Here is a 21,229-nt window from a genome sequence, read left to right on the forward strand (position 1 = left end):
TGCCTAAGGCGTTCGGTTTATTACATAACAGCCATCAATATAAAATGAGAATGGGATTAAATAAGTAGGTTTTGTTTTTTTTGACACATAACGTTTTTTAAGGCCATATAATTTTCTTTTCTAATGCAGGTTGCAATCCCACACAGCCCTCCACTAATAGTAAATAAAAGCAGATAACAGTAGAAGTGGCTCTTACTTGCTGCTGTGTGTCCTCTGGCTCCTCTGGCTGATCTGGTGCATTTCCTCTGCACAGTCTGTGGAAAGTTCACTCTGAATGACTTTCACTTTCATTTCTAACCAAACAGGCTTTAGGTTTTCATTTAGACTTTACCACGGCATAATAGGGCCATGTAAGTAGAAAAATAAAAACACATGTCACTACGAAAATAAACTCATTATTTAACGAGAAAAAAGTCGAAGTTTTAAAAAACTCATTATTTAATTAGAATAGTCATTATTTAATGAGAATAAAGTCGAAGTTTTAAAAAACTCATTATTTAACGACAATAAAGTCGTAGTTTTAAAAACTCTATTATTTAATGAGAATAAAGTCATTATTTCACGAGAATAAAGTCGTACTTTTCTGAGATTAAACTCGTAATATTTTGAAAATTCGACAGAGTTTCCAGTTTTACAGCGAAGGCAACAAGCCAAGCAGCAATTTTCCCTTCTGTTGGACTCAAAAACTCGGAGTAAAATCCTCACAGTTTGTTCAGAAACACAAACCCTGTGTGTTTAGTTCTGTTTAGTTCTGTTTATTTCTGTATAGTTCTGTTTCGTTCTGTTTATTTCTGTATAGTTCTGTTTCGTTCTGTTCAGTCCTGTTGTTTAGTTCTGTTTAGTTCTGTATAGTTCTGTTTAGTTCTGTTTAGTTCTGTATAGTTCTGTATAGTTCTGTTTAGTTCTGTTTAGTTCTGTATAGTTCTGTTTAGTTCGTTTAGTTCTGTTAGTTCTGTATAGTTCTGTATAGTTCTGTTTAGTTCTGTTTAGTTCTGTTTAGTTCTGTATAGTTCTGTTTAGTTCTGTTTAGTTCTGTATAGTTCTGTATAGTTCTGTTTAGTTCTGTATAGTTCTGTTTAGTTCTGTTTAGTTCTGTTTAGTTCTGTATAGTTCTGTTTAGTTCTGTTTAGTTCTGTTTAGTTCTGTATAGTTCTGTTTAGTTCTGTTTAGTTCTGTATAGTTCTGTTTAGTTCTGTTTAGTTCTGTTTAGTTCTGTATAGTTCTGTTTAGTTCTGTTTAGTTCTGTTTAGTTCTGTATAGTTCTGTTTAGTTCTGTATAGTTCTGTATAGTTCTGTTTAGTTCTGTTTAGTTCTGTTTAGTTCTGTATAGTTCTGTATAGTTCTGTTTAGTTCTGTTTAGTTCTGTATAGTTCTGTATAGTTCTGTTTAGTTCTGTTTAGTTCTGTATAGTTTCTGTATAGTTCTGTTTAGTTCTGTTTAGTTCTGTATAGTTCTGTATAGTTCTGTATAGTTCTGTTTAGTTCTGTATAGTTCTGTTTAGTTCTGTATAGTTCTGTGGTGTTTCCACTGACAGTCCTACAGCTGAACACTTCTTCAGTTTTTCTTCCACAAAAGAGGAAATTTACTACAAATCAGTTCAGTTCATACAACAAACCCAAACATGTGTAAACTGTCTTCAAAGTCCTTAAACTAATGATAGTGCACAGGTGTCAAACATGTGGCCCGGGGGCCTAAACCGGTCCGCCAAAAGTTCCAGTCTGGCCCGTGGGATGAATTTGCAAAGTGCAAGTTAGGGCATCAAACTAAAAAATAATATCATAATAACCTATAAATAATGACAACACCATTTTTTCTCTTTGGTTTAGTGCAAAAAACATAAAATTACGGAAATGTTTACATTAACAGACTGTCCTTTAACAATAAAATGTGACTAACCTGAACAAATATGAACAACCTGAAATGTCTAAAGAAAATAAAGCACAATTTTAACAATTTTCTGCCTGTTACTAAATGTCTTTGTAGATCTGATCTGATCTGTAATGCATACGTATAAATTAGGGATGCACCAATACCACTTTTTTCCAGACTAAGTACGAGTATGAGTATTTACATTTGAGTACTTGCCGATACCGAGTACCGATACAAGTACTTAATAATCCCATTCCAGTTCTTAGTTCCTTTTGTAAATGTGCTTTATTGTCGTTGTCATTAGTCTGACTGGAACAAAGTGCTGCTACTGACATTTAATGTGTTGGAATGAGCAATTCTCAATTAATCCACCAGGGGGCGCTGGTCTTAATTAACCATACTGGACAAATACCACGAAGAAGAGGAAAGTTTTTTTGAGAAGAAGAAGAAGAAGAAAGTCAGTAATAACAAACATGGAGACGACAGAGGCAACACTAATGTGATACTAATATTGCAGTGTTTTCACTGGTAAGGTTTAAAAGCTTAGCCTCAGCAGATAGAGAAATGAGCAATAGATTTCGTTTTCACTTCCGCTGGCGGCGGTCAACACTGCTCCATACCCCTCGCTGTCTGAGCACTCATCCGACAGCACCTGGAAAAGGGATGGAATGTACACAGAGGATGGACAGAACGCTGCGTCTGTATCTGTCTGTGTCTTTAATGTTACTTGCAGTCAGTGTTACTTTTATCACCATCATTTATTTCATTAAACCTCCACACTCTTCACACTCCACACACATTATTCCTCCTCCTCGTACCTGCTGCACTGAACTGTGAATGTCACACGGCCGTAAGTGGTATCAGTGCATTTGTATCAGATTACTTTTATGAGTATGAATATGAGTACTGTTATGGAAGTTTTTCTCTGCTGTTGTTGAATAATGAAATAGAGACATCTGCCAGCCGACAATATTTTATTTCTTTGTCTGCACACGAGTGGCGATTGTGAAGAAAAGACAAAGAGCTTCTCACAAGGTCCACCTTTTATAGGGTGAATCCCATTTACAAGTGACCCCTCCAGTCTCCTCAAAGGGCTTTTTGATTGAATGATGAACTCACGGCTTTGACAATCAGTCACCTTTTGTTACCTTGCAAGAAAATTTACACATACAGTAGGGGCATTTGGGTAAGAATATGGGAAAATTAACATGCAGTGGGGGGTATTTGGGAAAGTTAGCATGTAGTGGGAAAGGGTAGTCAGGAATGGATACGGAAACAAAGAAGGGAATCAGAAAATTCCATTACAGTACACACACTGAGTATCGGAGCCGATACCTGATACTCGTATCGGAATCGGTGCATCCCTAGTATAAATGATAAGTCAAGGCATGATATTGATAAGATTGTACTAATATTTCTAAACAAATTACATTTTTTTTCAGGTTATTCACATCCTTTTTGTTTGGATAGTTTGTAAACATAAATATTGGCATAATTGAATGTCTTTTTTTTGCACTAAAACGATTTGGAGTTGTCATTATTTATCAGTTATCATGCTATTATTTTACTGGTCCGGCCTGCTTCAGATTAAATCGGGCTGAATGTGGCCCCTAGAAGAAAATGAGTTTGACACCCCTGGCCCAATGTGTTGATGGGAGGACAGACTCAGTATGTGGCCTTTGTGTGTAAACCACCAATGAAAGGAGAACTTCACAAAATGTTCCAAGTTCTACATTATTCAATGAGTGGGTACGACTTTATTCTCATTATATAACGACCTTATTTTCGAAATATAACGACTTTATTCTTGTTAAATAATGAGTTTTTTAAAACTACAACTTTATTCTCGTTAAATAATGACTTTATTCTCGAAATATAATGACTTTATTCTCATTAATTAATGACTTTATTCTCATTAAATAATTAGTTTTTTAAAACTACAAATTTATTCTCGTTGAATAGCGACTTTATTCTCGTAGTGACAAGCGTTTTTATTTTCTTCTGTGGCCCTATGACAGCGTATTCTGTTGTCAGATTTGCATGGAAGAGCCTGGTTACCTCCGCCAAGGAGGTTATGTTTTTGCCAGGGTTTGTTTGTTTGTTTGTTTGTTTGTCTGTCTGTTTGTCTGTCCGTTAGTGTGCAACATAACTCAAAAAGTTATGGACAGATTTGGATGAAATTTTCAGGGTTTGTTGGAAATGGGATAAGGAAGAAATGATTAAATTTTGGTGGTATTCGGGGGCGGGGGGCCCCACTGATCAGCCTTGGCGGAGGTCTGCGCTCTCCGAGTGCTTCTAGTTTTAAATTCTTTACTCAGTCTCAAGTGTTTTGGATATCATTTCTGTTTTCTTTCTTTTTGTCGGCGTGGCCCATTTATTTATTACCCCGCCCAAGAGCAAGGGGTGTTGTTTTGGGTTTGGTTTGTTTCTTTGTTTGCTTGTTAACACTCCAGCAGCACAACTATTGGTTGAATTCATATCAAAATGTCATTACATTTTGGGAAAAATATGTCATAGTTAAAATTTTTTATGAATTTTTAACCCCCCCACCCCCCATTTACTTATGATGGGTAGAATTTCAAATGTCTGTAGCAGCAAAACTATTAATTGAATTCATACCAAATTGGGTTTATAGATTACCAGTGACCCAGAATAGATCTGATTACATTTTGGGAAAAGTAGGTCAAAGTTCAAATTTTATATGAATTTTTAAAATCTTTTTTTTCTCCCATTTACTTATAATGGGCAAAATTTCAAATGTCAATAAAAACATCAATTTTATTTCAATTTACTTCAGACTCGGCACATATATATGTATCTGATATGCTGACATCAGCACACGCATATACATGATGACATCAGCTGGATCGATGCCAAAATAAGTTACAATACATGTGAGGGGCGGGTTTGTTGTGCCTGGAACCACGAGTTTGTTTATTTGGTGCATGGGCAAGAAGGAACCTTTCTGTTTGTGTGGGTTCTGTCCACGTACTCCAGCATAACCTCCCACCATCCAAAGACATGGTGCTTCATGAATTGTGTTGAAACAACGCAAATCTTTGTGATGCTGATCAGTAAAGATGTTTGTTTGACATTGCTTTGTCACTGTGTCTTTGTAGAAAAAATGCATTGCTCTTGAATTAAGATGGTAATTGCTTGAAATAAATCGAAAACACTGGTTGCTTGTGTTCAGTGGCGTAGTGGTCCCTGGAGAAGTGGGTATACTCTAAATTTCATAGAGTCTGATGGTACAGTTATTGCCAGAGGAAAAAACGCTTTTATTTTCAATTATTACATGTAATTTATTCCCCAAAAATATAGATAAAATCACATCTAGAATCACATTTACAATCTGAGGTTTTATTGTATTTTCCCCCATTAATTTTCTTTATTTGTATTTTTTAAACAGCTGCTCTTTTCCATAGAAATACATGAAAATAATAAGTAAAAATAACTGGAAAAAAAAAAAGTGTTTCTGTTTGGCATTAAATAGTGTCTTTTATTCAGTATCTGTGTTGTTGAGCCTCTGCAGTTCTATACCCTTAAACTAACTTACACTTTGACTCTTAAAGAAGTGTCTTGTGTCCAGTTTTCTTTTCTTTGACATCCTTTACATCCTAATTACCGAGCAGACACGCCACGCACTGACGCAAACAGACACATGTACAAAAGTAAATGTGAATGACACCGCTGATATTCAAATCCATCTAGCTGACGTGACCCAAGCAGAACAAATGTAAACATATTGAAAACTTACACTAAATGGTTCAACTGTCCAAGTAGCAGATTCATTTTACAAGTAGACTGAGTGACAGCGGGGACGAACAATCACATGTAGCAAAACCGCAGAGCCAATCGGAGAGTGACATTTAGGTTAGAGGCGGGACTTCTACCAGAGGCCGACTGTTAACCCTTTGTGTGCCATAATCATTGTCTAAACACGACGGACAGCGGTTGGATTGATAGTGAGTACACAGTAGTGGCTTGTTGAGCCGCATTATGTAATAAATTCCCATTATGTAATAAAAGTTCAAAATGTAATAAGAATGTCACGTCATCTTGTAATAAAGCCGCATTATGTAATAAACTGACGCATTTTGTAATAAAGTACCTCAATGCATTATATAGTAAATTTTTTTGCATTATGTAGTAAGTTGTTACAATTTGAGAAATTTATTACAAAATGCACTTGACACATTTTTATTTGCATCTTTAAACTGTATGGTTAAAGTTCTGATTACATTAACTGTAGCTCCTGTGATTTCTTCTAAATTGCTCTGAAATTATATTAATTTGGATTGTTATTACATAATGAACCATGCTATTACATTTTTTTTTTAAAATAAAAATGTGTCAAGTGCATTTTGTAATAAATTTTGTCAAATTGTAATAACTTACTACATAATGTGAAAAAATTTACTATATAATGTGTTGACATAGTTTATTACAAAATGCGTCAGTTTATTACATAATGCGGCTTTAATACAAGATGACGTGACATTCTTATTACATTTTGAACTTTATTACATAATGGGAATTTTTTACATAATGGGAATTTATTACATAATGTGGCTCAGCATGGCTGGATATTGGTAGGGACGTGTCCCTAGTGTCCCTACCCAATTCTACACCCCTGCATGTAACACAAATCAGGTTGTGTTGGTTAATGAAATATAACTAAAGCGAGCTATGAAAAGATCATTTAGTTACGTAAAATAATCAGCAAAAACTAAATTATGTTATGTTAATTATCTAACAAAAACTAAACTTAAATTACAAAAAAAAGCAAATCTATGCAAACTTAGACTCAAACACCTGTTTCAGAGGTTATTCACAACAGAATCAAAGGGTCAGTGTTTTTCTCATCTTTTACATGCGGACTGAAATATGGGAGGAGCTTATCTCCGAAGGAACAGTCAATAAATGAGTAAATGTGAGACTGGGCCACCACATCGTAGAAGGACACAAGCCCCTCCTCATAATCCACGAAAACCCCCACCTTCTTAGGAGGCTCTTTCAGGCCAAGGTACGCCGGTGGGACGGTCAGAGCTGCGTACTTATCGTCATCGTAATGAACAGTCACCCAGAAACCGTGATCTGGGTTCAGGGTCAGTTTGCCTTTTCGATCCACATCTTTTCTGGCTACACCCAGATCCCAGCCGGCCTTGTTTCGGACGTCCACTTCCCAGTAGGACTTCCCAGAGGTCAGTCCGCTGAGCCCCAGGACGCTGCCAAATAGATCGAACCTCCCTGGATCGTCATCCACTTCCTGGTCCTCTCCTCCATCTTTCACCTCCTTTCCGTCATCAGACAGAACGAGTCGTCGGTGGGCTGTGCTCCGATCAAATTTTACATCCACTGTGAAGCACAAGATGGAAACAATTCTCAGACTGAAGTCTAAAAATGTACTTGTGATAGATTCTGAAACGCATATAGAGCACATACCTCTGAACTGTGGAATCCTCTTCACCTCTGTGAATAAGATAAGATAAGACAATACAAGATAAGATAAAATAAGACAAGGTAAGATAAGATAAAACTAAGACAAGATAAGATAAAAGATAAGTTAAGACAACACAAGATAAGATAAGACAAAATAAGACAAGATAAGACCAGACAACACAAGATAAGATAAAATAAGACAAGATAAGATAAAATAAGACAAGATAAGATAAGACCAGACAACACAAGATAAGATAAAATAAGACAAGATAAGATAAAATAAGACAAGATAAGATAAGACCAGACAACACAAGATAAGATAAAATAAGACAAGATAAGATAAAATAAGACAAGATAAGATAAAATAAGACAAGACCAGACAACACAAGTTAAGATAATATAAGACAATACAAGATAAGATAAAATAAGATAAGGTGAGACGAGACAAGACAAGACAAGACAAGATAAAATATGAAAATAAGACAAGATAAGACAAGATAAAAGATAAGACAAGACAACACAAGATAAGACAAGATAAGATAAAATAAGATAAGACAAGATAAAATAAGATAAGAAAAGACAAGATAAGCTAAAATAAGATAAGACAACACGAGATAAGATAAAATAAAACAAGATAAGATGAGGCAAGACGAGACAAGACAAGATAAGAAAATAAGACAAGATAAAATAAGACAAGATAAGACCAGACAACACAAGATAAGATAAAATAAGACAAGATAAGACCAGACAACACAAGATAAGATAAAATAAGACAAGATAAGACCAGACAACACAAGATAAGATAAAATAAGACAAGACAAAATAAGACCAGACAATACAAGATAAGATAAAATAAGACAAGATAAGATAAAATAAGACAAGACCAGACAATACAAGATAAGATAAAATAAGATAAGATGAGGCGAGATGAGACAAGACAAGGCAAGATAAAATATGAAAATAAGACAAGATAAGACAAGATAAAATAAGACAAGATAAAAGATAAGACAAGACAACACAAGAAAAGACAAGATAAGATAAAATAAGATAAGACAAGAAAAGACAAGATAAGATAAAATAAGATCAGACAACATGAGATAAGCTAAAATAAGATAAGACAACACGAGATAAGATAAAATAAAACAAGATAAGATGAGGCGAGACGAGACAAGACAAGATAAGATAAAATAAGACAAGATAAGACAACGTAAGACAAGATAAGATAAGACGAGATAAGATAAAATAAGACAAGATAAGACAACATAAGATAAGACAAGACAAGAAAACACAAGAGAACACAAGATAAGATCTACTTTATTGATCCCACAAGGGGGGAAATTCAAATGTATACCAGCACAAGAAAAGAAGCATCAAATACAATAGAAAGATAAAGAAAAGCTACAACTGTAAAGATTTGACTAAAAACGACATAATTAGTAACAACGACAATAAAAAAATAACAAGTGTGCTATAGGTGAAACTGACAAATAGAAAAGTCTGTTTAGAGCAGGATATAATTCAAGCCAAGCTGCTGTTTTACAGTCTGATGGCAGTCGGTACAAAGGAGCGTCAATAACGTGCATTAATTATTAACTATATTGTTTTACTAGTTAATATATTGCACCATTTATTTCACTTTTACCAATAGAGGTCAGCTTTTCAAGTTCCAGCTGAATCTGTTCCATCAGAGTTGTTGTGATTTTTCTCATGGTGCCGAACGTCAGCGATGTGTCCAGTATGACTTCAGTCCAGTCTTTCATGTCATCTGGCTCTTGAAGAGAAGGGTATTTCTGTGGGATGGGGGGGTTGTATCAGTAGAGCTGAAATGTAGTATTTACACTTTCAAATGTTAAAAATGACCTTTAGTTGAAGTTTATTACCTCCACCAAAAAGGTTATGTTTTCATCGGGGTTTGTCTGTTTTTACGTCTGCCAGGAGGTATTGCGATCACTTTGCTTTGTGTGTTTGTTTGTTTGCGTGTATGTTTGTTAGAAACTTTACAGGAAAACTATTCCAACCATCTTTACCAAACTGTACCCACAGATAGGCCTAGGCCCTGGGACCAACCCATTAAATTTTGGACCAAGTAGGCCAAAGTTCAAGGTCACAGCAAGGTCACAACATCTACAATTTTCCTATCTTTCATCATTGAGCAATTTTCGAAAAATCATAAAAAATTCAAAATGACTCCAATTAGCCTCCAATTTGATCCGCCAGTAGCTTAGAACAATATCTTGTATCTGGCACAAAATTGTCCACATCCACTGTGGAATGTGGACTCTGTGGACATTTACATTTAACATTGAAAATCCCATTTACCACACATTTTTCATTATAATTCAACAAATATTGATTAGAATTGAATATAATTTGACATACACATGACTGGTACCAAGCTTCAGCTTCTTCTGCCGTATGGAACAACCTGGAAACTGTTTAATTTAAACAGAAACAGTCGATCCACACATGCACACCGTTCAGGGTGCTTGGCGGAGGTTTGCGTTCTCTGAACACATGTTGGTTTATTTGTTTGTCTGTTAGCAAGATAACTCAAAAAGTTATGGATGGATTTTGATGAAATTTTCAGGAAATGCTGATGCTGGCACAAGGAAGAAATGATGAAATTTTGGTGGTGATTGGAGGGGGAGGGGGCTGATCTGCCTTGGTGGAGGTCTGCACTCTCCAAGTGCTTTTCTAATTTTTCAATGCGACAGTCCATATTAATAAACACAATATGTGCCAATACGCAAGATTATAGCTAATTTCCATCTTTAGTCCCTACATCTGTTCATCTACTGGCAACACAAACGTACAGAAAACAGAGGGGATTTATGGTTTTACTGTGGCTGTTTTCTGTCTAAAAGCAGAGCTAAGCTAACAGAGCTATGATATAAATTAGAAAAGCAACCCCCCCCAGATCACCCCCTGTTCCTTGTGCCGGTATCAACATTTACAGAAAATTTCATTAAAATCCTTCCATAACTTTTAGAGTTATCTTGCTAACAGACAAACAAACAAACAAACAAACAGACAAACCCCAACAAGAAAAGCACTTGGAGAGTGCAGATCTCCGCCAAGACAGATCTACCTCCTGTGCGTGCTGGGGGGGGGGGGGGGGGCAGCCCCCAAATTTAATCATTTAATCATTTGTTCCTTGTGCCAATATCAACATTTCCTGAAAATTTCATGAAAATCCGTCTGTAACTTTTTGAGTTATCTTGCTAACAAACAAACAAACAAACACACAAAGTAAAGTGATTACAATACCTCCTGGTGGAGGTAATAACCTCCTTGGTGGAGCTAACTATAAGATACAGTGTTATTTTGACCCATTGTCAAAATAGGCTTCTATGATTTTTAGATTGAAGACGAAAACCTGATGATACCATGATACAAGTGTGTATAAACAATGAGCTTTACACTTTATTACCTCGGCCAAGGAGGTTAGCTTTTTGTCGGCGTTGGTTTGTCTGTCTGTCTGTGTGCACGATAACTCAAAAAGTTGTGGACAGATTTGGATGAAATTTTCAGGAAATGTTGATACTGGCACAAGGAACAAATGATTAAATTTTGGTGATCGGGGGTGGGTGGCGGGGGGCACTGATCTGCCTTGGTGGAGGTCTGCGCTCTCTGAGTGCTCCTAGTTCAGTGAGTGATACAGTCTGTGGGTACATAACGTTGATTCACTGGTGGTATTGGTACTTATTTCTGGTAGGCGAGTTCCTCCTGATATTGAGAATTTGGAACACTATATGGAAGCCCTTTATAAGGTCACACAATAGTCGCAATTAAATAAATAAATAAATAATGCCATTAAAAAGGTGCATTTTAAAGTTGGGTCAATAATTTTGTTTTACTTACTTGCAGGAAAAGAATATGATCCTCATATGCAGATATATCATCCAGCTCAGAGATAGTCTTTTCAAGTTGATCTATCTCTGTGTTTAATTTCTCTCTTAGTTCTTTAGCCTCTTTCTCCACAACTTTCCTCCTGTCCTCCAGTGGTTGAAGAGCTTTGGCCTGGGCTGCCTCCACTAAGGCACCAACAGCAGTGAAAACATCCTCAATGTCACACCACTCAGAGTCCAACATGTCCTAAAAGGTGGAATCAGTGCTCCATTTAACATTTGAAAAACTTCACGGAGACATTTGTCATCAATAAACATCTACATTTAGGACAATCCAACATCGGTGCCTACTTTTCTTCTTTCTGTCTCACCTTGCAGCTCTTTACAGATGCATTAATCTCATCCACTTTCGTCTTTCGCTTTTCAATTTTCTGTTGTAGCTCTGCTTTAGTGTTTTCAAGCTTAGCCTGTAGACACAAATAAAAAAGTTTAATATCCTAATGTCAGATATCTTTTTTATACCTTATTATGCTGCCCCATGAAGGTGAGGCAAGGGGTATTGTTTTTGGTTTTGGTTTGTTTGTTTGTTTGTTAGCACTCTAACAGCGGAACTACTGGTTGAATTCATACCAAAATGTCATTACATTTTAGGAAAAATACGTCAAAATTTCAATTTTTTATGAATTTTTTAAATCTGTTTTTTCTGTTATTAGTTACGTTATTTGTTGCAATATTAGGTGCTTAAAGGGTTGATAATATTTTTTACTGCGCTATGACACCAACTCAAACAAAAGTAATATGTCTTCATCGGTGACTCACTCATCGCCTAGTGGTGCAAAGTGGTATAGTTAAATGGGAGAGTGTGGGGCTAGCATGGAGTTAGCATGCTAACTGCTGTAAAATATGTTGATATCTTTGACCTGAATTTTTTTTTTCACTCTGATGATAATTTTAGATGATGATTTCTATGCTTTAACTTAAATTAAAGTTAAACCTTTAGAATAATAAAAATTTTAAAAAGTTATACATGCTTTTGCTATGATTTGATGCCATATAAATGAAATTTGATTGGTTGATTTATCGTGTATTTAATTTAGATGCTTTGTAACAATATTAGCATGCTAGCAGAAGTAACAAAAATCACAGTGTTGTCGCTGTGAATTAACTAAACATTTATTCACAGCAGAATATTGTGTTGCTCTTGTTGATCTAAACTAGCTTCAGTCATAGTGTAGTCTCCATAGCTAATATAATAACTCCTTCGGCACCAGAGTTTTTTCGTTCCAAAAATATTCAATTTTGTTATATTAGTTTTGTTACTTGTCACAATATTGCAACTTAGGTGCTTAAAGGGTTAATAATATTTTTTACTGCGCTATGACACCAACTCAAACAATAGTACTATGTCTTAATCAGTGACTCACTCACCCCCTAGTGGTGCAAAGTTATAGTTAAATGGGAGAGTGTGAGGCTAGCATGGAGTTAGCATGATAACTGCTGTAAAATACGTTGATATCATTGACCTCAATTTTTTTTTTTTCATTCACTGATGATAATTTTAGATGATAATCTCTATGCTTTAATTTAAACTAAAGTTAAACCTTTAAAATAATTAAATATTAAATAGTTATACACACTTTTGCTAGGATTTGATGCTATATGAATCAAATTTGATTGGTTGATTTATCGTGTATTTAATTTAGATGCTTTGTAACAATATTAGCATGCTAGCAGAAGTAATAAAAATCACAGTGTTGTCGCTGTGAATTAACTAAACATTTATTCACAGCAGAATATTGTGTTGCTTCTGTTGATCTAAACTAGCTTCAGTCATAGTGTGGTCTCCATAGTTGATATATTAACTCTTTCGGCACCAGAGTTTTTTTTTTTTTTTCAAAAAATATTCAATTTTGATATATTAGTTATGTATGCATATAAATGGGAGAGTGTGGGGCTAGCATAGAGTTAGCATGCTAACTGCTGTAAAATACGTTGATATCTTTGACCTCAATTTTTTTTTCCAGTCACTGATGATAATTTTAGATGATAATCTCTATGCTTTAATTTAAACTAAAGTTAAACCTTTAAAATAATTAAATTTTAAATAGTTATACACACTTTTGTTATGATTTGACGCTACATAAATCAAATTTGATTGGTTGATTTATCGTGTATTAAATTTAGATGCTTCGTGACAATATTAGCATGCTAGCAGAGGTGTTGTAGCTGTGAATTAACTAAAAATTTATTCACGGTAGAATAATGCGTTGCTCCTGTTGATCTAAACTAGCTTCAGTCATAGTGTGGTCTCCATAGTTGATATATTAACCCTTTTGGTGCCAGAGTTTTTTTTTTCCCCAAAAAATATTCAATTTTGATTTATTAGTTATGTATGCATATAAATGGGAGAGTGGGGGGCTAGCATTGAGTTAGCATGCTAACTGCTGTAAAATACGTCGATATCTTTGACCTCATTTTTTTTTCACTCACAGATGATAATTTTAGATGATGATTTCTATGCTTTAATGTAAAATAAAGTAAAACCTTTAAAATAATTACATTTTAAATAGTTATACACATTAGATCTACTTTTTTTACTCTTATTTCATGTGCTTGTGACTATAAAAATTCTATGTAGTAATATTTCATAAATATGCGTTGCTGTGTATACTGACCTTCTTCTTGTCCCACTCGTCTTCAGTGGAGACGACCCCCTCTTCACCTTCCTCCATACAAAGTACACAAACACATCTCTGCCGCTTCCTGTTGTACAGCTCTAGGGGGCGTCCATGAGTCAGACAAGCCCTCTCATCCAAGTTCCCCACAGGTTTCACCAGCTTGTGTCCTTTGAGCCTTTTATTTGAAGAGTGAGTTTCTAGGTGGACGGCACAATAGGAGGTGAGACACACCAGGCAGGACTTTTGAGCCTTCAGCTTTTGGTCAACGCAAACGTCACAGGCCACTTCACCGGCAGCTCCAGTGAATGCATCTTCATTATTCTTGGGTGTCTTTTTGACCTGTTCAACAACGTTCCTCAGGACAATGTTTACATCTGGGGCTCTGCTTAAATAAGACTTGCACAGGGGACATGCACTGTCATTCAACTTAAAGCAGCGGTCTAGACATTCTTTGCAGAAGGAGTGACCACAAGGTGTAGTGACCGGATCCTTAAATGTGTCCGTGCAGATGGAACATGCCAGATGTTGCTCCACTGAGTCTTTTTCACTGGGTGATGTAGGAGTTGAGGCCATGTCTGATTAATCTGAATGAATAAAATGCTATATTAGAAAGGTTTTAAGAGTTTGTAAAGATGTGTTTAATCCAGTGGTTCCCAACCTTTTTTGGCTCGTGACCCCGTTTTAACATCACAAATTTCTGGCGACTCCAGACATTCAAAATAGAGACATTTGTTTGTGATACAATGTTTCAAATAAACATTAATTTTAGACAATATTTAGTTTATATAATGTATATTATTATGGACGGAGGCAGAAAAGTGCGGTGGCCCAGAGGTGCAACAGCCCAAAAAAATCATCCATATTAGAAAAGAAAGGGAACAGCCCAAAAAATTATCCATGTAAGAAAAGATAGAGAACAGCCCAAAAAAATTATCCACTATAAGAAATAAGACAACAGCCCAAAAAAATTATCCACTATAATAAAAAATAGGACCAATGGCCCTGTAGCTTACCGGCCAAATTCAAAGCTTTGGGAAATGTATCCAGATACCATTTATTATCACCCAGTTATGTGTATTTATTATATTACAGAAATAGTCCATGTTTTGGTCATATTCCAATCAGATCTGTAAAAAATTCAATTCCAACTTGATATCATTGATACTGATTTATTGGATCAATCCACTTCCTATCTCTTATAATGGGAAAATTTTTCAAAGTCACACCAAATCCAGAATCAGATCTGGATGGAAATAATTTGAATACCTTGTGCTGACATCATCATACAGAAGCTGTATTCCAAGTTTGAAGTCAATCAGAACTGGAGTTTCAGAGAAAAAGACGATTGAAAATTTTTCCCCATAAGAGCCCATGTTAAATTTTCCGTCAGTTCCCAGATCCAGAAGAAGATCCTGATCAGCATGTGGACATTATGTTTTGGTCATCTCCCCATCAGGGCTGGACTGTAGAAATTTACACTGGATATCATTTATATTTACTGAGTTATTGCATGGATCCACTTCCTATCTCTTATAATGGGGACATTTTTCAAAGTTGCACCAAATCCAGAATCAGATCCAAATAATTTCACTAACTTTTGTTGACATCATCATAAAGAAGCTGTATACCAAGTTTGAAGTCAATCGGAATTGTAGTTTCGGAGAAGACAATTGAAATTTTTGTAACGGACGACAGACAACGATGGATGCTGCATGACGACAATAACTTACGGCCTGTCGGCCGGTAAGCTAACCAGAAGGAAGCCAAAATTCACCCAAAACTAATTGTGGATTTCCAAAATATAGCCATAATTGTCCCAGAAAAGCCCCAAATCCCCATAATCCAGCCAAAGAGTAGCCAAAACATGCCATACCATCCCTATACTTGATCCCGCTCTTTGCCCAGTCTTGCGGTTAACCAGACATATGCCAGAACTCAGCCATATATTGCTGGTGCCTCCATATCTATTATGGATAACCTTAATCATACCACAGTTAAGCCTAAAGGTTTTCATAATGCCAAAAGAAAGCCAAAAATGCCAAATGTATGCCATAATACTGCCAAAATATTTGCAATCTGGGTGGCATGCCATTTGAAAAAGTTCTACACGGATGTATGGGCCCTAAATGGCCCAAAATAGGCAAGCCAAAATCAAACCAGAAGGAAGCCAAACTTCACCCAAAACTAATTGCAGACTTCCAAAATATAACCATAATTGTCCCAGAAAAGCCCCAAATCCCCATAATCCAGCCAAAAAGTAGCCAAAACTGACCCAAAGAGAGGCCAAAAGGAGGCCAAAATTCACCCAAAATTTGTGTTGATCGTGCTTTTAAAATGAAGTGGGGTTTTCTTCTGGGTAGAAATTCCCGCTCTTTGCGCAGTGTTTTGGCTTTACAGAAATATGCCAAAACACAACCCTCTTTGTCCAGTCTTTTGGTTAACCACACATATGCCATAACTCAGCTGTATATTGCTGGTGCCTCCATATCTATTATGGATAACCTTAATCATACCACAGTTAAGCCTAAAGGTTTTCATAACGCCAAAAGAAAGCCAAAAATGCCAAATGTATGCCATAATACTGCCAAAATATTTACTATCTGGGGTGGGGAAGAATAGAATATTTGTTTTTCAGGTAAATTCAGTTCAAATATAACTTGGCCATTTGTGACATGAAAATATAGCATTAATTGTGATGAAATTGGACATTTTTGACCTGAAAACATAGTTCATATTAGCATCAACATGTTGCAACAGAACATAGATATAGACATAAATAAGACCTCTAAGCAGATTTTAGCCGTATTACATATTATTTTGGACTGTATCGTAGTTGCCCGGCCTTTTATTGGAAACTGGAAGAAGGAGGGGAGCCATTTTCTCTGGTTCCCCTAGCCTGGGGTGTTACAATAACAAGTCCACCTACACCCTTGGAGATCCCACAAGCCAGATGCTTTAGTACAGTCCTGAAAAAAATGATTAGACCACCCTTGTTTTCTTCAATTTCTGGTTCATTTTAATGCCTGGTACAACTAAAGGTACATTTGTTTGGACAAATATAATGATAACAACAAAAATAGCTCATAGTAGTTTAATTTCAGAACTGATATCTATCCATTTTCCATGTTTTCTTGATAATAACCAAAATCACTTCAGTTCTTCCATCAGTATCTATGGCATTGTACTGACAAAAACAGTACTTTTAGGCATTCCATGTTTTCTTTTCTGTCTGTTTTAGTCACATGATACACACAGGAGTTAGGACTTGATTGCATAACCATTACTTTTGTTGACTTTTAATGGTCTAATAATTTTTTCCGTGACTGTAGAAATCTCCACCACCTCCTTCATGTACCCTTTGGATGAGGGATTTTTTTCATTTTGTCAAACTGTTTTGGATCAGGTTCATATTTGAAAAGGTACCTGAGGACATTTAAGAAGGCGTTGTCTCTGGCATACAGTGGCGGATAAACAGGTTAATCAAGGAAACAATCGTATCCATGCAGTAGAGAAATAAAAAACATTGTTATGAAACATCTTCCTCCTTTTCTCTCTTTGGTAATTTGGTTGCTCCTTATTTTTTTCTTTTTTTTTTCACTGCTGGACAAATAAATCATTACCTAAGTTTCCATCATAATCACCCTGACTATTAGACGTAGTATTTCATAAATTATAAATAACTACCTGGGCTGGTGGTTCAGAAGCTGATCTTTTAATGCATTTTGTCTAAAAATCTGAAGCTGGATAGCACCATATGTAGTTGTGTTTCATTACAATTGCTCATCAAATATGGCATTTATTGTTTGTTTATTATAATAATTCAGTAGAGATTATTGTCTACTTATTGGTTCACACATGCAGACAGAATTATTCATTAAATGGTTTTCAATCCACTTTCTTACATTTATAGATACACCAACATCTCCACCTTTTCTGAGCATATATTCTATTATTTATTTATTTATTTATTCATTCATTCATTCATTCATTTATTTATTTATTTATTTATTTTGGGGGGGGGGGGGTCGTTTCCATTCACAGTACTGAATGCACAAATTGACAAGTGAATAATAAAAACAACTGTATGGAAATGCACCTTTTCAAATTCCAGTATTATACCTTTTTGACAATCATGCAAGCGAGTAGGTTTGATTTTGACATTGGTGGGGACACTAAGTGCTCAAAGGCAGCACTCCTGAAAGGTGATTTTTTTTTTTGCATTTACAATCATAATTTCATATCATGAAGAGCTGATCAAATAAGTCAACAATCATAGCCAGGAAAAAAATTCAGTAGTTGACATGTTTAGAATGCATATCTGAATATCTAAAGGCAATGCAAGAATTTAATGCATTCTCCAGTTTTCTTCTAATGACTAACATATCCATTATTATTTAACCCTTTCATGCATGAATTATGAGAACCTGAATGAAACCAATTTTCCTGAGTGTTTTTATTCCTCTTTAGGCATGAAAATAACAACAACAATGCGATTGAATTTTTTTTATCAGTCTATTTTTCATGGAGTTACAAAAATGTCCACTCAGCTGGACACCATTTGTTTAAAAAAGTATATCTGTTTGGCATTAAATAGTGTCTTTTATTCAGTATCTGTATTTTTGAGCCTCTACAGTTCTATACCCTTGAACTAACTTACATTTTGACTCCTACAGAAGCGTCTTATGTCCAGTTTTCTTTTTTCACATCCTTCAAATCCTAATTACCAAGCACGCATGCACTCATTTTTATTTTACTATTATTTTTATTATTATTATTATTGTTTTCTCTTGTTTATTCCTTTACTTTTATTTATTTAATTTACTTACCTATATATGTATTTATATTTAATTTCTTCCTGCCTCACCTTGAGCATTATGTTTTCTCCATGCCTGCCATGCTCTGTTCTATTGGTATATGGTATTATGTAAATAAAGTATGAAAAAACAAAACAAAACAAAAGATAGTGAGTACACAGTAGTGGCTGGATATTGGTAGGGGTGTGTCCCTAGCGTCCATACCCAATTCTACACCCCTGTAATCATGGTATAATGATAAATACTACAGCTCTGACTTATTCAGCTTAATCATTTTATACTGAGCACATTTTAACACATAACTTAACACGCATATTATACTTCCTGCATAAAAAAATAAGACTTCAGTATTGTAGCTCCACAGCATCAACAATGATACACCCACTTTACCAACACATGGGAGTGACTCATGGAACATAATACTAAAATGTACCCGCACCATCAAACCACACCCCATTTTAATTTATATGTATCTGTCATTTGATCATTTACCATAATATAAACAATGGTACTGCAGTAAAAATCATCCACAGCATATAAAGAATACACGTACCTTTAACCAAATGAGATGCTCCTCGGTCATAAGCCTTCTGTTCTTCCTCACCCCTCCCAATCACATGCCCTTCCCTCTCTCTGCTAAGTTTCATTTCTCTTTAAACACAACCAGGCACTCCCTGTTTTCTTTTCATACTGACATGGCAGCATGCAAATAAAGAACTAAATGATGTTTATCTGTTGGATGTTGAGTGAGGTCACACAGATTAAATACTGGACTGTTTTGGGATGTTTGTTGAGGCTTTATTTTCTCCATTTGACAGAAATAGAGTAAATAATATTTCTAACTTTAAGTTTCAAAAAGCAAAATCTATACTGCAGCAAAAACATGAAGTAATATGAATGCTACTTTTAAAATGACCTCATCCATATAAATCACAGCCTCTACTCAGACTTACACTGATCAGCCAAAACATTATGACCACTGACAGGCAAAGTGGTTTTAATATTGATTTTCTCATGAAAATGGGACGTGTGTGTGGATGGGATATACTCAGCAGCAAGTGAACATGTAGATCTTGAAGCTGATGTGTTAGAAACAGCAAAATGGACAAGAGTAGGGAGCTGAGTAACTTAGACAAAGGATAAATTATGACCTCCAAATCATTAGGTTGGAGCATCTCCAGATCTTGTTGTTCCTTCTCAGTGTAAAGTGGTTAAAACCAACCAAAAGTACATTACATTACATTGCATTTATGCTTTTGGCAGACATTTTTTCCAAAGCGACTTACAGGGGAAAACCAAAATTAAAAAAAAAAAAAAAAAATTAAAATAAAATAAAATAAAATACAAGAATAGATTAAAGACATAAAACAGCTGTGCAATTAAAAACCGTGTCGTACAGAAGATTAAAAAGCAAAATTATAGAATAAAAATACAAGAATAGATTAAGAAGACATAAAAAAACAGCTGTACAATTAAAACAGTGAAATAAAAATACCAAGTAAAACAACAGAATAACCATAATAATATATTTAAAATGGAATGTTTGAAAGTGCTAGGAAAGGAGGTGCTCTAGAGGTGCTAAAGAACAACCAGATGCCAACCTATGGAGCCAGGGCCGTTTCAAGATATATGGGGGCCCTTGGCAAGAAAGTAAAGTGAGGCCCCTAATACGCGAAGATGTGGTGGTCGAATCACCGAAGAAGAAAAATAAAATCCAGATGCAATTTCCTGTTTTCTGGTGCATTTAGTACTAGTAATACTGATGATAAAAGGATAAACAAATAAAATTATTCAAATTTCTTATTCTTATTCTTATTATTTATTTATTTATTTATTTTTAGGCCTATTTATTATATAATAATATGCAATTAGTACTGATTTTGATAGATTTAATAATGATAAGATTTTTTTTCCTAGACTGTGATGTTACTAATTCCATGTAGCCTGATAAATGCCTTCAGCTTGTGGGGAGGTGGCATTGTCACTATCAATTGGTGCTGACAGAAATTTAAGCAAAGCACCTAAAAAAAAAAAAAAAAAAGGCATTTGGTGAGTAGGCTTACTTTTGTCCTTATTCTAGAAGTATAGTTGATAGTAACTTTGCAGGAGAAAAACTTCACTTCCCATAATGCACCAAAAGGGGGGGCCCTAGGCAGCTGCCTACCTTGCCTACGTCATCTCGACGGCTCTGTATGCAGCATCTATGGGATCAGAATATTATTCCCATCTGTCTAATTTTGTGTACATTGCAAACAAAAGGGTGTTCAAAAACCAAATCAAAACACTAAATCTGAGGATAAAGGTACTCAAAACAAATTAAATATCTGTCCATGTAGCAAGATAATTTCACTTGACAAAGTTTCTTGAATTAAGATTGTTAAATTTATAATGATAATAATAATAGTAATAATAATAATAATAATAATAATAATAATAATAATACGTTTTAATTGTATAGCACTTTTCATGGAACTTAAACACACTTTACATACAACAGATAAAACAGAAACCAAACACATTAAAAACATTAAAAAAAAAACAGGTGCAAAAGGCAGGTATACGAAAATGAAACAATTAA

General features: G+C 35.2%; 2 protein-coding genes across 2 annotated transcripts in view; both read right to left on the reverse strand.

The window, feature by feature from the left end:
- Positions 1 to 251, reverse strand: part of LOC115438560 (uncharacterized) — a 31,499-nt gene extending 31,248 nt beyond the window's left edge. Inside the window, exon 1 of the mRNA XM_030162249.1 lies at positions 197 to 251. The gene's annotated coding sequence lies outside the window, so the exon portion shown is untranslated. The remainder of the gene's footprint in view (positions 1 to 196) is intronic.
- Positions 252 to 6,368: 6,117 nt separating this feature from the next.
- On the reverse strand, positions 6,369 to 19,269 carry LOC115438559 (E3 ubiquitin-protein ligase TRIM21-like). The gene is made up of 7 exons (XM_030162247.1): positions 19,205 to 19,269; positions 13,835 to 14,421; positions 11,531 to 11,626; positions 11,173 to 11,406; positions 8,954 to 9,101; positions 7,315 to 7,341; positions 6,369 to 7,227 (listed from the first exon to the last, which is right to left on the reverse strand). Exons 2-7 carry the CDS (start codon positions 14,408 to 14,410, stop codon positions 6,701 to 6,703), a joined length of 1,608 nt encoding a protein of 535 aa, XP_030018107.1. The 5' UTR covers positions 14,411 to 14,421; positions 19,205 to 19,269; the 3' UTR covers positions 6,369 to 6,700.
- Positions 19,270 to 21,229: the final 1,960 nt, after the last annotated feature.

Source organism: Sphaeramia orbicularis, chromosome 18, assembly GCF_902148855.1.
Source record: "Sphaeramia orbicularis chromosome 18, fSphaOr1.1, whole genome shotgun sequence".
Taxonomy (NCBI): Eukaryota; Metazoa; Chordata; class Actinopteri; order Kurtiformes; family Apogonidae; genus Sphaeramia; species Sphaeramia orbicularis.

Coding starts and splice junctions, on each gene's coding strand:
- LOC115438559 (XM_030162247.1), bottom strand. CDS start 14,410: ATGGCCTCAACTCCTACATCACCCAGTGAAAAAGACTCAGTGGAGCAA. Junction 11,627..13,834: donor ACGAGTGGGACAAGAAGAAG/GTCAGTATACAC, acceptor TTGTGTCTACAG/GCTAAGCTTGAAAACACTAA. Junction 11,407..11,530: donor CATCTGTAAAGAGCTGCAAG/GTGAGACAGAAA, acceptor TCCACCTTTTAG/GACATGTTGGACTCTGAGTG.